Source organism: Bufo bufo, chromosome 7, assembly GCF_905171765.1.
Source record: "Bufo bufo chromosome 7, aBufBuf1.1, whole genome shotgun sequence".
NCBI lineage: Eukaryota > Metazoa > Chordata > Amphibia > Anura > Bufonidae > Bufo > Bufo bufo.
This window is the reverse complement of record NC_053395.1, coordinates 25,085,599-25,102,774: the sequence shown is the minus strand read 5'-3', so window position 1 is coordinate 25,102,774 and position 17,176 is coordinate 25,085,599. Positions and strand designations below refer to the sequence as shown.

At 44.8% G+C, this 17,176-nt stretch overlaps 1 protein-coding gene across 2 annotated transcripts in view; it reads left to right on the top strand.

Moving 5' to 3' along the window:
• The window catches only part of PKD1 (polycystin 1, transient receptor potential channel interacting), a 101,049-nt gene extending 85,460 nt beyond the window's left edge, over positions 1 to 15,589 (top strand). The window contains exons 35-45 of one of the 2 annotated variants that reach the window (XM_040441307.1): positions 1,095 to 1,303; positions 1,405 to 1,599; positions 1,916 to 2,055; positions 2,144 to 2,265; positions 3,811 to 3,949; positions 4,044 to 4,169; positions 4,251 to 4,425; positions 4,735 to 5,022; positions 5,561 to 5,695; positions 14,114 to 14,428; positions 14,535 to 15,589. In XM_040441307.1, the coding sequence (XP_040297241.1) occupies positions 1,095 to 1,303; positions 1,405 to 1,599; positions 1,916 to 2,055; positions 2,144 to 2,265; positions 3,811 to 3,949; positions 4,044 to 4,169; positions 4,251 to 4,425; positions 4,735 to 5,022; positions 5,561 to 5,695; positions 14,114 to 14,428; positions 14,535 to 15,149 (2,459 nt within the window). In that variant the 3' untranslated portion in view covers positions 15,150 to 15,589. The remainder of the gene's footprint in view (positions 1 to 1,094; positions 1,304 to 1,404; positions 1,600 to 1,915; positions 2,056 to 2,143; positions 2,266 to 3,810; positions 3,950 to 4,043; positions 4,170 to 4,250; positions 4,426 to 4,734; positions 5,023 to 5,560; positions 5,696 to 14,113; positions 14,429 to 14,534) is intronic. The other variant, XM_040441308.1, reaches the window with a different exon arrangement.
• The last annotated feature ends 1,587 nt before the right edge of the window (positions 15,590 to 17,176 follow it).

The window sequence follows — 17,176 nt, the reverse complement described above, 5'->3', positions numbered from 1 at the left end:
TTTCATGACTATGAAGGCATCAAAACTATGAATTAACACATGTGGAATTATATACATAACAAACAAGTGTGAAACAACTGAAAATATGTCATATTCTAGGTTCTTCAAAGTAGCCACCTTTTGCTTTGATTACTGCTTTGCACACTCCTGGCATTCTCTTGATGAGCTTCAAGAGGTAGTCCCCTGAAATGGTCTTCCAACAGTCTTGAAGGAGTTCCCAGAGATGCTTAGCACTTGTTGGCCCTTTTGCCTTCACTCTGCGGTCCAGCTCACCCCAAACCATCTCGATTGGGTTCAGGTCCGGTGACTGTGGAGGCCAGGTCATCTGGCGCAGCACCCCATCACTCTCCTTCATGGTCAAATAGCCCTTACTTTCAAAGTTTTCCCAATTTTTCGGCTGACTGACTGACCTTAATTTCTTAAAGTAATGATGGCCACTCGTTTTTCTTTACTTAGCTGCTTTTTTCTTGCCATAATACAAATTCTAACAGTCTATTCAGTAGGACTATCAGCTGTGTATCCACCTGACTTCTCCTCAACGCAACTGATGGTCCCAACCCCATTTATAAGGCAAGAAATCCCACTTATTAAACCTGATAGGGCACACCTGTGAAGTGAAGACCATTTCAGGGGACTACCTCTTGAAGCTCATCAAGAGAATGCCAAGAGTGTGCAAAGCAGTAATCAAAGCAAAAGGTGGCTACTTTGAAGAACCTAGAATATGACCTATTTTCAGTTGTTTCACACTTGTTTGTTATGTATATAATTCCACATGTGTTAATTCATAGTTTTGATGCCTTCAGTGTGAATCTACAATTTTCATAGTCATGAAAATAAAGAAAACTCTTTGAATGAGAAGGTGTGTCCAAACTTTTGGTCTGTACTGTAGGTAGGTGCTTACTGTATACACTTTATACATTGGGCTCAATAATAGCACAGTATTCAGTAAGCTCCTGAGCTCCCTCTAGTGGTGGCTGCAGGCAGATAGAAAGTCATCATGTAACTCTATGTAGAGGATTTGGAGCTATAAGATATATTGAGAAGTGATACGACTTGGATTTTAACACTTTCTGCTTTTCCCTCTCTCTGAGCAGTCATCACAGATGCTTTCCAGAGACACAGACAGATGCTGCCATCTTGGTGCACACGTGTGGCTCATGTGCTCAGCTGCTTCCTCCTCCTTTCCTGTTTTGCTGTTTCGGTGTGGATTGGGGTGGGCTTCACCTCCAGCGTTGGTCTCATGTGGCTCATCTCTGGAATATTCAGCTTCCTCTGCTCGTTCTTTGTTTTGGAGCCCTTAAAGGTAAGTACTCTTAGATGTCCTTCTGAGCCTCCTCCGTCTGGACAACCGTTGCAGGAAACTACTGTGCTCTATATTTCCACTTTCGGTTGCCTCCAACCCAGGTTCTCCTGGAGGCCGTATACTTTGCACTGGTGGTGAAGCGACTGTACCCAGAAGAAGAGGATACATTAGTAGAATGCCCCCTGGTGGAGCAGGTCTCTGAGAGAATCACCAAGGTGCGACCACCACAAGGATTTGCCTTGTTCCAGGCCAGAGAGGAAGCACGGAAGGTCAAACTTCTGCATAGGATGCTCAAGGTAAATGTTCAGTATTGATAACTGCCCCATATTCTGAGATCTCTGCTAGCTGTCAGTGAATGGAAACATTGTTTAATATACAGAGGCTGAAAACCAGTACAGACCTAATACTTGTTGCTGAGTTTGCTGCAATTGCAATTGTATGCAGCACTGATCTCTTTCATGTCCTGGTGCAATGTATTATCCTGAAGTCCTGACTCATGTATAGACTGGATAAAAGTGTAGCAAACCCTCAGCTGTGAGAAGTATTAGGTTTTCAGAGTTTGACCTGGAAAACCCCTATAATCAGATTTTTTACATGTATTATATTATACAGAACCTGATGGTTTACACGCTCTTCTTACTGGTCGTCCTCCTGACCAACTATGGTGATGCCTCCGTGAACCACCGGGCGTATCTGCTGCAGCGCTCAGTGCGACAAGAGATGGGAAGCCACAAATTCATGCAGATTAAGAGGTCAGACACCATTACTCGCCCATCCCTGAGGATAGACCATGGATATCCTGAACCCCCAAAACCCATTAACCTGTTATGTTCTCCACAGGTCGGATGAGTTCTGGGCCTGGGCTTCTGATGTGCTGCTGCCATTCCTGAAGAACAGTCAGCGGGGGAGCTACAGCAGCTTGTTGGGGTCTGCTCGCTTACGCCAGATTCGGTTAAAGAACGGTGCGGTTCCATTATAGGATGCTTTATAATGTTATAATGAATCAGTCTGGTTGCTAAGGGTACATAGCCCTAACAACTGCAGATTTTCCTTTTAATTAGGTTGCTAGTCTGCACTTCCGTAGCTAGCAGGCTCAGATTATCTAGTTTAATTCAGAATTTCCACTGAATGGAAGGACTTAAAGGGGATATCCCATCTGGACATTTATTGCGGATTCACCACTGGGACCCACGCCTATCTCAAGAATGGGGCGTCACTTACTCGGCTGTTTTCGGAAATCCCATAGCAGTGAATGGCAATAACCGCGCATGCCAGTGGCGTAACTAGAAATGATTGGGCCCCACAGAAAAAAAAAATTATGTGCCCCCCCATACACACACACAGCAACTTCTTTGCAACCCCGTCCTCTAGGGCAACCCCCCACTTCTGTGGCTAGTCAAGATCACTATCTCAGACCAGGCCCGGCAGCTGCTCCGTCTCGTTTCGTACAGTGTCACTGTATATAATGTCATTGTATAGTACTGTTGAGGGGGCCCCGACAATAAAAATCTTTTGGTCCTCCTCCTGGGTGGGCCCTTTCTGAGTTTGGGCCCCAAAGCAGCCACTTCTCCTGCTTCCCCTATAGCTACGCCCTGGGTCCCATTCTTGAGACGAGAGTGGTCCCTGGTGTATATGCCATAAATGTCCTGTTTGAACACCCCTTTAAACTGTTTTCAAAAGAAGTTTGCATAATGGCTTTGCTTCTTTGTACAATGGGTCATTTTGGGGTTCCCTGATGTCTCTTTCAGCCTAATTATTCCCGGTTTCAGCTGCACAGCTAGATGCATTTCACTCAGAAGCAGGGGGCGTATCCCTTCTGTGAAATCTGCCAGCACTGTTCTGCTGTGACGTCTTTTCTCTTACTTCCCACAGTTTATTTTCTGCTCCGGAGCTCACAGAATAGATAAGGAGGGGAAAATCACACAGGAGGCTCCTATAATCTTCAAAAGCTGTGTAGAATCAGTTCTTTTATCAAGCTCATGATCTCAGCTAGCTCTGACACCCCCCACCTCCTCTCAGCTGTCTTCTATGTCGTTACACCATTCTCTATTAAAACTGTGTGAAAGTACAGTGACTTACAGTGAAAATGATATATTTTATCAAAAATGACACGATCAAGGGTGTGTCGGCCCATGTAAAAACTAGCAAGGGCACAATGGGGTAGCCCCCCCCCCCCCCCCCTAACAACAAATCACATTCCAGCTCTCATATTTCCAGGGCCCTTGGTTGGTTGCCTTGGACAATTGCTCCACTGTATAGAATATAGGTAGCGGCACCATGACTTATGACGTGATCACTGGGAGCATAGTTTCCAACAGTCCTGTGAAACAGACAAAAAGGGGCAGGGTTTGGGCACCTTTACCCCAAATTGGGTGGTTTTTGGATGTTTTAGGGTCAGAGCTTAAACAATGCTGGGAGCCAATGCAGGAGGGATCTGACGGGTGTGATCAGACCCATGTAGTTGTTTGTATGAATTGTCCAGACGCTATAACTTCTGTCCCTCTCAGCAGTGTGTGACATCCACTCATTGCCCGGCCATGGGACCTGTTCAGAAGAGCTTGATGACATCAACTATGACATTGGTTGGACCAATACTTCTGACGTCTCCTCCTGGGATTGGTCATATTCTCCACCAGATGATACTGGGTAGGTCCCACCATACTTCTCTGACAACCATGCAGTGATTAGCCCCTGATATCAGATTATACTTATACCATACGTCCATTCTTCTCATCTCCAGGGCATGGTATTGGGGTTTCCTCTCTTTCTACGACAGTTCCGGTTACGTTCAGCAGCTGGGTGGCAGCTTGGAGGAGAACCGAGCCGTCTTAGAGGACCTCCAGCAAGACCACTGGATTGACAACCTGTAAGTCTTGTCTCTTCAGGTCGTACTTTGCACCACCCATTGCCTGTCCCATATTGTAACGCCCCCCCCCCTTCTTTGCAGCACGAGGGCGCTATTTGTGGAGTTCTCTCTCTATAGCCCTGGGGTCCACCTTTACTCCTCAGTGACGCTGCTGCTGGAATTCCCACTGGCTGGTAGATCGTTGCCATCGGCTGAAATAAGAGCTTTCCCTTTACTGCGCCTGAGCAGTGGTGCTCACCTACTCCTTACTATGATGGTAAGTGACAGATGAGTTGCATCATGTCCTATACAGAAGTCACATCCAAAGCTGCATTCATTACTTTGTGAACTTGCAGCTGACCGTTCCTAGCAGCATAGTCTGTTGCGCCAGTATCGGTAACACCAAGCCAGTTGTATTACGGGAGCAGCCAGGAACCTGTCATTTATCTGAAGTGGACTCTGGGAGGTGTGTCTGTCAGCACGTTGTTGACAAGTTTTGGGCGGCAACTAGAAGAATTTTGTATGTGGCTTTGGTTATGATGTAACCCGATGCTGTGAGCTGATCTCTTGTGTCCTCTCTTCTCAGGTCTTCCTAATGATGTTTGTGGTGTACTTTGTGCTCGCCGAGTGCCTATTGATTAGGAAGGAGGGGCGCTTCTATTTTACCCACTTCTGGAATTACATCCAGTGGTTACTGACGGTCTTGACGGTGAGCACCGTGGTGGTATACCTGAGTCGAGGCAGCCTGGCCGACCAGCAGTGGGAAAGATACCGGAAGGACAAAGCCTCGTTTGTCAACCTGCACCATGTGGCCTTCTTGGGTAACACCTTCAACAGTCTCTCTGCCTCCCTGCTCTTCCTCTTTACACTGAAGGTAAGTCAGCTGGGGAAGGCTTTAGTATAATACTCTATGGCAAATTTCCATCAGCATCTTTATTGCCTGACTGCTGATTTTGGAAACCACCAACAAGCAGGATACAAGACTTAAAGGGGTTTTCCGGGCTTCTGATATTGATGACCTGTCCTCAGGCTAAGTCATCAATATCCGATTTAGTGGGCGGCCAAGATCCGACACCTCCTCGATCAGCTGTTTCCTGCAGCCTCCAGTGCTGGAACTAGAACTTTGAATGGAGCAGGAAGCACAGCGCAGGTCAAAGTGTAGTGGCCGTGCTGGGTTACTGCAGCTCATCTCCCATTGACTTTAATAGAATCTAAGCTGCAGTAACCTAGCGCGGCCACTACACTTTGACTTTTACAGCTCTGCACCCATTGGTAAACATAGATGTATAATAAGGCTTATTAGTAGCAGTTAGCCTGCTTGTTGATGGTTTCCAGATATCAACAAAATCTCTACAAGCCAAGTTTTTGTATTTTGTTGTATAATAGTGTTTTTTTTTTTGTATTTTGTTTAGGTCGCGCAGCAGCTGCGATTCATCAGAGAGTGGTCCGTATTTGGGAAGACACTGAGTTTGTCAGTGAAAGAGCTATGTGCTGCAGCTGGGGCCACACTAGGTTTGCTGCTGGTGTACGCTCAGCTTGGCTTTTTGGTAAGTTCATTCCATAAAACATGAAGGAACTTTACAAATCTTCAACCGTTTTGTGTATACAGCTCCTATGCACGCCTTTGTGTCTCCCTTGTTACTGACTACAAACTATGGCCCTGATTTTGCTGCTGGAGGAACCATGTCATTTTAAGGCTCATGCACACTGCCGTTATATATATATATATATATCGGTCCCCAATGCACGGAACGGCCGCGTGCATAAGCCCTTAAATGACATGGTTCCTCCAGCAGCGAAATCATATACATATATATATAAAGCGGTCCCCAATGCACGGTATGCGGTATATATAGAGAGAGAGAGGTGAGGGCAGCAGCAGTCAGCCTGAAGATAGAGGAGCGCTGCTATGGCAGAAAATAGGCCACTTTAGAGATATTCTTCCAACAGAAATGTAGGATTTCAATAATTTAAAGTACAATACAGGGGCCGTGGCCAGCAGCCAAGATGGCTGGACGCGTTTGAGCTGAGCTCCGTGGCAGGCGCAGCACTGTAGGAAAAATCCTGTATCTTAACAGCCATCACCAGCCACATAAACCTCCTGGAGGGGCCCTACAACTAACAGGAAGCCGGCGCACACCTGACTCACCCTGCAGAGAACCGGAGGGAGCAGCGCCAACACCGAGCCCACGAGCGCCGGGAGGAGAGCTGAGAAGTGGAGGTGCGCAGTGCAGCTGCCCTGGAGAAGAGGTGAGAGAAGTCGGAGCGGGCAGAGAGGAAGACTGGGTGCAGCAGGCGCTGCGAGTCCCTGCCGTTTTTCCCGCCAGTCGGCCATATTGCCAGCTTGCCCAGTGGCATCAGGAGGGAACCCTGAGAAGCGCAGCGGAGAATCCAGCTCCACCGCAAAGTGGTCGGTGCCATAAAAAGTCCTCTACGCCATCTGTTGGGACAATACTCTTAATATAGGATCAGATACTGCAGTCCCTGCAACAGCTCCTGAGGAAGCTCATGATGAACCTACCCTCAAACAAGTGACAGCACAAGTCCTAGAGACCGTCACGGCCTGCAAGACGTCTCTTACAGGGAAATTGGATGAAGTTAAGATTGATCTGGGCCTCCTGCGTCAAGACATGCATAACTTGCGTGACAGAGTCCAACATACTGAAGAACGTATATCACACATAGAAGATGTGACGGCCACTGTTCCGAGATCCATATCCGAGCTTAATACTAAATCAGAACTCTGGAAACAGAAAGCGGATGACCTAGAAAATAGGCTCCGGAGAAATAACTTAAGAATCATTGACTTGCCTGAAAGAGCGGAGGGCCGAGCACCAGATGAGTTTATAGAAAGGTGGATAAAAGAACTTTTCCTGGATACAAACTTCTCTTTGGCCTTTTGCAGTTGAAAGGGCTCAAAGTACCAGCTAGACCTCCACCACCTGGAGCCCCACCCGACCCATGCTGGCAAGATTGAGACAAGATATTGGCTCTAGCCAGAAGACGGCAAGAAATCAAATACGACAATACCAGAGTCTCCATCTTTCCAGATTTTTACATGGAGCTGCAAAAACAACGCGCCACCTTCATGGACGTAAAACGGGGGCTGAGAGAGGCCAACATACCATATTCCATGGGATATCCTGCGAAATTAAGAGTGGTAGACAGAGATAAAGCGGTTTTTTTCACCTCTCCTGGAGAAATTGCTGAGTGGCTAGCCTTACGGCGAAGATCACCAAGAAGAGGGAACCCTTGAAACTCTCTAAAGACTGGTCATCAGATGGCACCATTGGACTGGCTAGGCGAAGTTGAAATGATTTAGATATGGTCTATTATAGCTTCCTGTTACATATTTTAGCTACTTACTAAGGGCGACCTTTACCATACCCATGTACTTCATTAGAGGCATCACAGTATTGGCTGCAGCCTGCATGCTTCTGTCAAAGCACCACCAATGATGGAGGCATCCCGGTTTCACTGGCCCAGAGTCTGGTATGAAAGAAGATACACCAGACACGAGTATTATATGGTTAAGGAGTACAGTTTATATATCCAGTTTTCTCATGTTTATTTGTTTTAAGGTTAACCAAACAAATTAGCTATATTCCATCACAGCCACTGCAGTAGGTTCAGCTCCTGATACTACATACAGTACAGACCAAAAGTTTGGACACACCTTCTCATTCAAAGAGTTTTCTTTATTTTCATGACTATAAAGGCATCAAAACTATGAATTAACACATGTGGAATTATATACATAACAAACAAGTGTGAAACAACTGAAAATATGTCATATTCTAGGTTCTTCAAAGTAGCCACCTTTTGCTTTGATTACTGCTTTGCACACTCTTGGCATTCTCTTGATTAGCTTCAAGAGGTAGTCCCCTGAAATGGTCTTCCAACAGTCTTGAAGGAGTTCCCAGAGATGCTTAGCACTTGTTGGCCCTTTTGCCTTCACTCTGCGGTCCAGCTCACCCCAAACCATCTCGATTGGGTTCAGGTCCGGTGACTGTGGAGGCCAGGTCATCTGGCGCAGCACCCCATCACTCTCCTTCATGGTCAAATAGCCCTTACTTTCAAAGTTTTCCCAATTTTTAGGCTGACTAACTGACCTTCATTTCTTAAAGTAATGATGGCCACTAGTTTTTCTTTACTTAGCTGCTTTTTTCTTGCCATAATACAAATTCTAACAGTCTATTCAGTAGGACTATCAGCTGTGTATCCACCTGACTTCTCCTCAACGCAACTGATGGTCCCAACCCCATTTATAAGGCAAGAAATCCCACTTATTAAACCTGACAGGGCACACCTGTGAAGTGAAAACCATTTCAGGGGACTACCTCTTGAGTCTCATCAAGAGAATGCCAAGAGTGTGCAAAGCAGTAATCAAAGCAAAAGGTAGCTACTTTGAAGAACCTAGAATATGACATATTTTCAGTTGTTTCACACTTGTTTGTTATGTATATAATTCCACATGTGTTAATTCATAGTTTTGATGCCTTCAGTGTGAATCTACAATTTTTATAGTCCTGAAAATAAAGAAAACTCTTTGAATGAGAAGGTGTGTCCAAACTTTTGGTCTGTACTGTACATGCCCAAGATTCAATGGCAGAGTTGAAAATTCTTTTATGGAAAGTTAGGGGTTTAGGCACTCCACAAACAAGGTCAATGGTGCTCGCCTTTATTAGAAACTCCAACCCACAAATACTTTGTCTACAAGAGACACATCTTACACCTACTACATCTATGGCCCTAAAGAAGTCTTGGGTACAATGGTCCGCGCTCTCCTGCCATTCTTCTTCCTCAAGGGGGGTATCTCTGCTAATACACAAACAACTAAAATGGGAGGCAAAAGATCTGGTCACTGATACGGAAGGCAGATATGTCTTTGTACATGCTCTTATTGACAATGTACAGTATGTTTTACTAGGCGTCTATAACCCTCTCCATGGTTCCATGCAGATCCAACACATAGTAGCCACCTCTGCGGCCGCTTACCCACATGCTAAAGTAATCTGCATGGGAGACCTGAATATGATGTTGGATCCCGCACTAGATAGACTTACTGACATGGCGGGTACATCAGATATAGGTTCCCCTTCACAGCTTAAAAGATTCTTAACAGAATTTTGGTGGCACGATCTCTGGTGAACTAAATTTCCCAGGTCTAAGTAGCAGTCACAACTCCTTAACTAGGATAGACTATATACTAGGTAACGAACTAGCATTGTTAAACTTACAGTCCATTACATATCTACCCAGAGGAATATCCGACCACTCGCCAATACTAGGCAGACTTATACGTAGTGTTCCCTCAATAATGTACAGAATGAATATACATCCGTTCTGGCTGAACCTCATGGGATCAACAGACGGGGTCACATACCAACTATAAGAGTTTCTTATAATACATGAAAATTAACCCAATACAGCTATTTTGTGGGACACATTAAAGGCGTTTCTACGAGGGGCACTACATTCTAGCACAGGTGAAACCCGAAAAATTAGAATATCGTGCAAAGTTCATTTATTTCAGTAATGCAACCTAAAAGGTGAAACCAATATATGAGACTCATTACATGCAAAGTGAGATATGTCAAGCCTTTATTTGTTATAATTTGGATGATTATGGCTTACAGCTTATGAAACCCCAAAGTCACAATTTTGAGGTCCCCTTTGCTCAGGGGGTATGGATTAATTAGCTGACTAGAGTGCGACACTTTGAGCCTAGAATATTCAACCTTTTCACAAAATTCTAATTTTAAGCTGCATTAATGCAACTCCTTTTAATTTGCATTACTGAAATAAATGGACTTTTGCACAATATTAAAATTTTTTGAGTTTCACCTGTGTATCCTATATTAAAAGAGACACTTAACGCTCAGGAATGGAGGTAGAGTCACAGTGCACCAGACTGGAACAGTAGTATATTCGTCATCCAACTGACGCCAATAGATCAGCGTGGTTACAGGCGGGTAGACAGCATCTCACGATACTCAAAGATAAAGCTGACAGGAAACCGTTTTTTATGAAACGGACTTCTTTCGAACTGGGCCATCAATCGGCTAAGCTACTAGCTCATTCGACACAATTCGCCTTCTACGGTGATCTTAGCGGTTAGGAATCACATGGGACAGGAACTTAGAACTCAAGAATCAATCATCAGTACCTTTACACATTTCTATCAAGATCTATATAAATCCAACATAACAGCATCCGAAACAGAGATGGCTGCATAGAAGGTATCCCTCTCCCTAAACTCACTACATCAATAAGCGCCCAATTGAACCAACCTATAAGTTTGGAAGAAATACTCCAAGCACTAGCAGACCTTAACAATAGGAAATCTCCAGGACCAGATGGTCTCCCCAAGGAGGTATGTGCCAAATATGCAAAGGTGTTTTCACTCAGCGCTGGAAACGGGACAATTACCGGAGTCATATAGGGAAGCCACTATAATACTTTTACTCAAACCTGACAAGGACCCACTTGACTGTGGATCCTACAGGCCCATAGCATTGTTAAATGTGGATTACAAAATACTAACCAAAATATTAGCAACTCGCCCTTAACCGGGTAATTCTATCACTGGTCCATCCAGACCAAACAAGTTTTATGCCAGGGAAGTCCACTAGAGAGAACATAAGGGTACAGGTGGTCACTGCCTGAACGCAGACTGGGCCCTGGCCTCACTGGACGCAGCCAAGGCATTTGACTCTATAGAATGGTCATATTTGTTTGGCTGCCTCCGAGGCTTTGGGTTTGGTCCTCAATTCCTCAAATGGGTCAGCAGCCCGGTAAGCAGGCTGCTGGTCAATGGAGAATTATCGGAGAGTTTTCCCCTTCACAGAGGAACGAGACAAGGCTGTCCCCTGTCACCACTTTTTTGTTTGCTTTGGCGATTGAAACCTTGGCTATTAGGGTCAGAAATAGTTAACACCATAACCGGAGTGACTGTGGGAGATTTGTATAGGACTGTATGCTGACGATATGATCTTGTATTTGTCCTCGCCTGATTCGTCACTTAGTAGTGCGGTGACTTTGATAGACAAATTTGGGGATTATTCAGGCTTGAGAATTAACTGGGGGACATTGGTGTACAGGCCACTGGGCAGGACGGATTGGAATGGCCCTCCTCATGTAGCTCAGCTGAAAGTAGTGGACACATTTAAATATCTAGGAGTCATAATTACTAAACGGCACGCCCAGGCGCTAACACTTGATGTCTGCCCACTAATTGAACACATAAGGAACAAATTTAAAAGCTGGCGATCCTTATCTCAGTGGCAGGACGGATTAACTTCCAAAGGTTCTGTACGCTGTACAGCATGCAGAAAACGCATATACCCCAATCGATGTTCAAAGAACTGGATGTCATGACTAGAGTTTTTATTTGGGGCAGATGCCGAGCTCAACTCAGCCTGGATACACTGAAACGCCCAAAAATAGAGGGAGGAATGGCCCTACCGGACTATACGGCTCATTAGCACCTGGTTCACAACAACGGACATTCCGACCTCTGAGTACTTCTTAAAAACCTACCTAAACTGCAATACCCTATGGTCGGTTTTAGAGGGGTCACCTAAGTTTCAGTCCCATGTTGGCACTGCATAAACTGGCACAGACGGTCTGGAAAGAAGCTAAATCATTGGCCAAACTGACAGAAGGTGGTCTTAGGGGATAATCAGTCCTTACCCAATAGGCAGGTGGTGATGGGAGCGGACAAATGGAAATTGGCGGGAGCTAGTACCCTTGGGGTTTTTTATGACCAAGGGATTATAATGACTTTTGAGGCTTTAGCACAAAAGTATAATATACCACGTACCCATTTCTTCTCATACTTAGGGCGGCAATACAGAGTAAATGTCCACATAATAGCACCAGAGTATCCAAATATCCACTTATAGGAGTTGTCAAAACCCAGGGCCCCAGAGGATTAGTATCAGCAATCTATTCGCATTTGGTACATGCAAAGATTAGTGCAAAACCTCTTCCAGTAATTAACAAATGGAGAAGAAAGATACCCACACTCACAGATGAATCCAGAACCGCTTTATAAGAATCACATTTGCAGGTATCTCCCTCAATCAACCATAAAATAATCCAAATAAACATCACGCATCAGACATATTTACCACCAACTAGGATGTATAGAAGGGGCAGTCATCCACAGCATGTCCGCCGTGTGGGGAATTGGAGGCACACTTTTGGCACTCAATATTAAGCTGCAATCCAATAGCCATATTTTTGAGGGACGTGACTGATTTTCTTTCCCATCTACTTCCGGTTCAAGTGCCTTGTATACCTGAAGTCTGCCTATTAGGGGTAGTGAATGAAGACCATTGGGATCATTACATGACAACGATCCTGAGGGAATCCCTGTTTATGGCCACGCAAATGTATTGCTTTGAGATGGTGCAGCCCTAATACGCCGAACTTGACCATGTGGAAAATGCAGATAAATCAGATTCTACCATATATAGTACAAGTATATAAACATTGCAATAAACTGCAAAAGTTGAATACAGTTTGGGGCCTATGGTGTGGGGCAGTACAAACCATATACTCAACCTCGAGTCTGCCACAAGCTACAGGTGAAACACGAAAAATTAGAATATTGTGCAAAGTTCTTTTATTTCAGTAATGCAACTTAAAAGGTGAAACTAACACATGAGACTCATTACAGGCAAAGCGAGATATTTCAAGCCTTTATTTGTTATAATTTGGATGATTATGGCTTACGGCTTGTGACAATCTCAGGTCCCCTTTGCTCAGGGGGTATGGATTTATTAGCTGACTAGACTGTGACACTTTGAGCCTAGAATATTAAATCTTTTCACAATATTCAAATTTTAAGCTGCATTAATGCAATTCCTTTTAGGTTGCATCACTGAAATAAATGAACTTTTGCACGATATTCAAATTTTTCGAGTTTCACCTGTATATCAGCAGCTCGAGGAAACGTGGCTCAGTCTGTTTAGTAGGGATTCATGTACTAAATTATCTGAAAGAATAGGGAACATATGACAATGCACTGGCTGATTAGAGAACTTGTTTACACAGTATTTTTGTTGTCTGCATTAGGAGATGGAGACCACCTAGGTCTTCTGTCTTCTATTTCTATACTGTATTTGGCAACAAATGTGTATAAGATTATTGTCGTTTAAAAAAAAAAAAAAAGTACAATACAAAAATGGTCAGTATCACAACACAATTTGTTCCGCCCCCCCCCATATTTTTCTATAAGTTGTTTTTACACCCATATTTGTTCTGTTTATTATTCCCAAAGTATGTTTTTGTAAAACAAACAAAAAAACAACCAAACAACTCGGCACATGTGAACTATGAAAATATAGGACTACTGTAGGCGACCAGTGTGGATCCATAGGAGCATGCTGTGTATTAAACAGGAATAAAACCATTTAAAATGTATTGGTACAGTGTAATACGGGAGTGTGAAGAGCTCTAGGCTCACATTTGCATTAAAAAGAGATCCGGCAGGGAATAGCCTGCCGGATCTCTCTGCATTCCGCCATTGCTGGAAGCAAACGCATCGCTGTCCGGCCCCATTCACTATAATGGGGACCAGCCGTGGTCCGACCGCAACCCGGCAAATATGCAGAGAAGCGGCTTGACAAATACCTTTGCATGCAGCGGTTTTCATCTGGCTGCTTCTCGGCATGTTTGCCAGATTGCGGCTTTCGGTTCGCATCCAGCAGCGCAGGATCCCAGGCACAGCGCAAATGTGAAACGAGCCTAAACCTTTTCGGAACGAATCTGTGGTCTTGTCTGGATTGTGCTGGGAGAAGCCATGGCCTCCCATAATGACATCCTGTGGCAGGCACATGTCCCACTAACAGAGATGTGATTCGGCCTGTTCCTACCTCACAGAAAAAGTGTGGATTTTTATTGTATCTTTAGTGGGTCAGTGCGCTAGTAATTATTTTCGTATTTCTTCCCTCTAGCTTTTCTCATCCTCCTGGGAGAGATTTCACAGCTTTGGGGCGAGCGTCCTCTCTCTGTTCGCTGTGGCTCGTGGCACTATTACTCTGAAAGCCCCTTTCCCGTATTCCTCCTATGTTCACCATCTTTACTTCGCAAGCTACCTGGTGCTGGAAGTATGGATCCTGATGCGATTCTTTGGGGCCATGTTGATCAATAGTTACCGACAGGTGCGGCTGGATTTGTTCCGACCAGCATACGAGCTGCAGGACTATGAGATGGTGGAGCTCTTTCTTAGAAGGCTTAGGATCTGGATGGGTGTCAGCAAAGTGAAAGAGGTAAATCGATATTGCGTTAGCCCGTCCATACGATAGAGATGCATGCTGATTAGAAATGTTGATTGATCTGCTGAAAAATTAATTTATAAAAATTTGTGTATTGCAGTTCCGTCACAAGGTGCGTTTTGAAGGGATGGAGCCACTTCCTTCACGTTCCTCCAGTGATTCCAAGTCTCTTCGAGGTTCCACCCCTAGTGCGGCTTCTGATACATCCTCTTCCTCCTCCTTCTCCACCATCTCCAGTCAGCTAGATACATTCAGCGCTGTGAGCACCAGGGAGAGAGCAGAAGTCGATGCCAACATCCAAAGATTGCTCCCTGTGCTGGAGACTCTTCTGGCACAGTTTGATCTGGTCAACCACGCTACAGAAGAAGTGTATCAAATAGAGCGCAGCCTTGAAGATGTACAAATGAGAGTAGCCAAGAAGAGGAGAAGGCAGCATGGGAGCACTCCGACTCAGAGGTCACCCAGTCATTCCCAAGAAACTCAAGTGTCCCAGCAGAACGCTTCATTAAGTGGAAGAAGGTTGAAGAATTCTCTGCCTACTTCTCAGTCTTCCAGTATTTCTCAGGTATTAAAAGAGAGCACTTCAGCAGGCAAAATGATCACTATGGACAAGGTGGTGGCAGAAGAACCAGCACTCATCCCCATGAAGTTAACTCAGAACAAACGGAGGAAGTCAATGCGGGCACACAACAGAGTCCACCCCAGTGTCAGTTAGCAGACCTCATCCATGTGGTGGCACACAATCATCTACATGGGTATCAGATCCAGGAGCTTCTTAGAACCCATGAGAAGTATTTCTGGATACAGTTCAGGATCTTGCTCTTATAAACCAACTGAAGATCTTTGCAACACATTGCAAGCTCCTCATGTTGGCCTGTGAACACTTGGCATCCCTCTTTGACAGCGTTTCCCAAGATACGTCAACAAGCACAGGTCCCTTTCTTGGTTCTCAAAGCCCTGGAGGCTTTTGGAGTTCTCTCTACAGGCCCTGGTGGCTTGAAAGCTTTACTTTTGGAAGCCCTGGTGGCTCTAGATGATGCTTTTCAATGAGCCCTGGAGGCTTATACTTTGGTTGGAAGACAGCTGGCTGTCCCACAACCCATCCTGTTGACGATCACTATGACTTATAGTTGGGAATCCCAAAACTACAAGGAGCTGCTTAAAAAAGAAGCCTTAAGAAGGCGTTTGGTATCTAGCCATCGTTTGGAGATGCTTCTTGCAAGATTATCGATGGTGCTTTTAAAAAGGGACCAGAGTGTTTTGAAGGACTAGCTGGTCAGTCCTCAGTCATTGCAGGTCTCTATGTTTTAATCAGGGTGCTGCAAGAGCGTCTTATTCCCTTTAGCACTGTACAGAAATAATACCCTGCGTATTTTACCAGGAGAAAAGGGAACAGAATTCCACTTGGCTGCAAGAAACCAACATCATCTTGGAGCATGACGTAAGATGGATCCTCACTATGCACTTACAGAGACGTTAATCTTCTTTTGGGGAGATTGCAGTAGATTTCTTAAGGTACTTGTTATGCATGAAGATTCTGATCTCATACTACCACTTGTCTTAACCCCCACCATTGAGTTTACAGAACACAACCTGCAGGAGATGAAGTCTGAAAGTCTCCCGTTCGAAGGCATTCCGCGGTTTCCTAACAGTTTGGCATTTTTCAGAAGTATCTGTATGGTGTCTCTTCCACGGTGGAATTTACTTCAAAAGATAGATGGATGCTTCGTGCCTTCAAGTAGACATACAGGAACATCTTGGTGGCATACAAAAAAAACTAAAAACTTCACTTCCAGCTTTTCAAAATTAACTTTTTGCTATTCTTTGTCCACTTGTATCTGTGGTCTTGACCCAAAGCGATGTTCTTGAGAAGGCAAAGAGTTGATATGAAGGCCAGAGCTCCCTTGTACCATGTATGGTGTATTAGGGTCAGTGATGTAAACCATTTGGGGGTTTCTGGTCATGAAGGAGACTGTAGTGGAGCACCACATCTGCTATATGCTCCTGCCATTGTCGGTCTAGACGTCCCCCTCGTGACTGAATGTATTTCTCATAGCCGTGTTTGTGTGTTCTTTACAGCGGTTTGCATGGAGCGCCACGCACTTTAACAAATGCATTTTTTTTTCTTTAATTTTAACATATAACTAGGCCAGAAACATTTAATGCAAACAGATTAAGTATTTTTGTGAGGTACTCAACTGAACCTCCCACCTCCACGTCTTTAGCTTGTAAAGGCGGTGCTCAGGTCTGTAAACCGATCCAGCAAAGGAATGGAGCCCAACAGGACTGAATTCAGACCCTAGGGCTGTGATGGCTAACCTCCTGCACCCCAGGTATGGTGAAACTACGACTCCCAGCATGCTCCATCCATTTCTATGGAGTTCCGAGAACAGCCAAGCAAGTGTACATCGTGGGAGTCGTAGTGTTACCACAGCTGGAGTGCCGGAGGTTAGCCATCACAACCCTTGGGAATGTTTGTGTCTCCAGTAGACAACCTCTGTAGGCCACATCCATCTAGAAGCTACATGGTAGATACCTCACCAAAGCACTTATATGGAGAAATCGGCCATGATGACTTTTATTGTGCTTCACCAATGGAAAGTTCAGTGATGGGTCAGCGTTCTCCGGGTTATTGAAGGTGATCACTAGGGACGAGCGAATCGGCTTCGGATGAAACATCCTAAGTCGATTTGCATTAAACTTTGTTCTAATACGGTGCAGAGCAGGAACTCCGTACAGTGT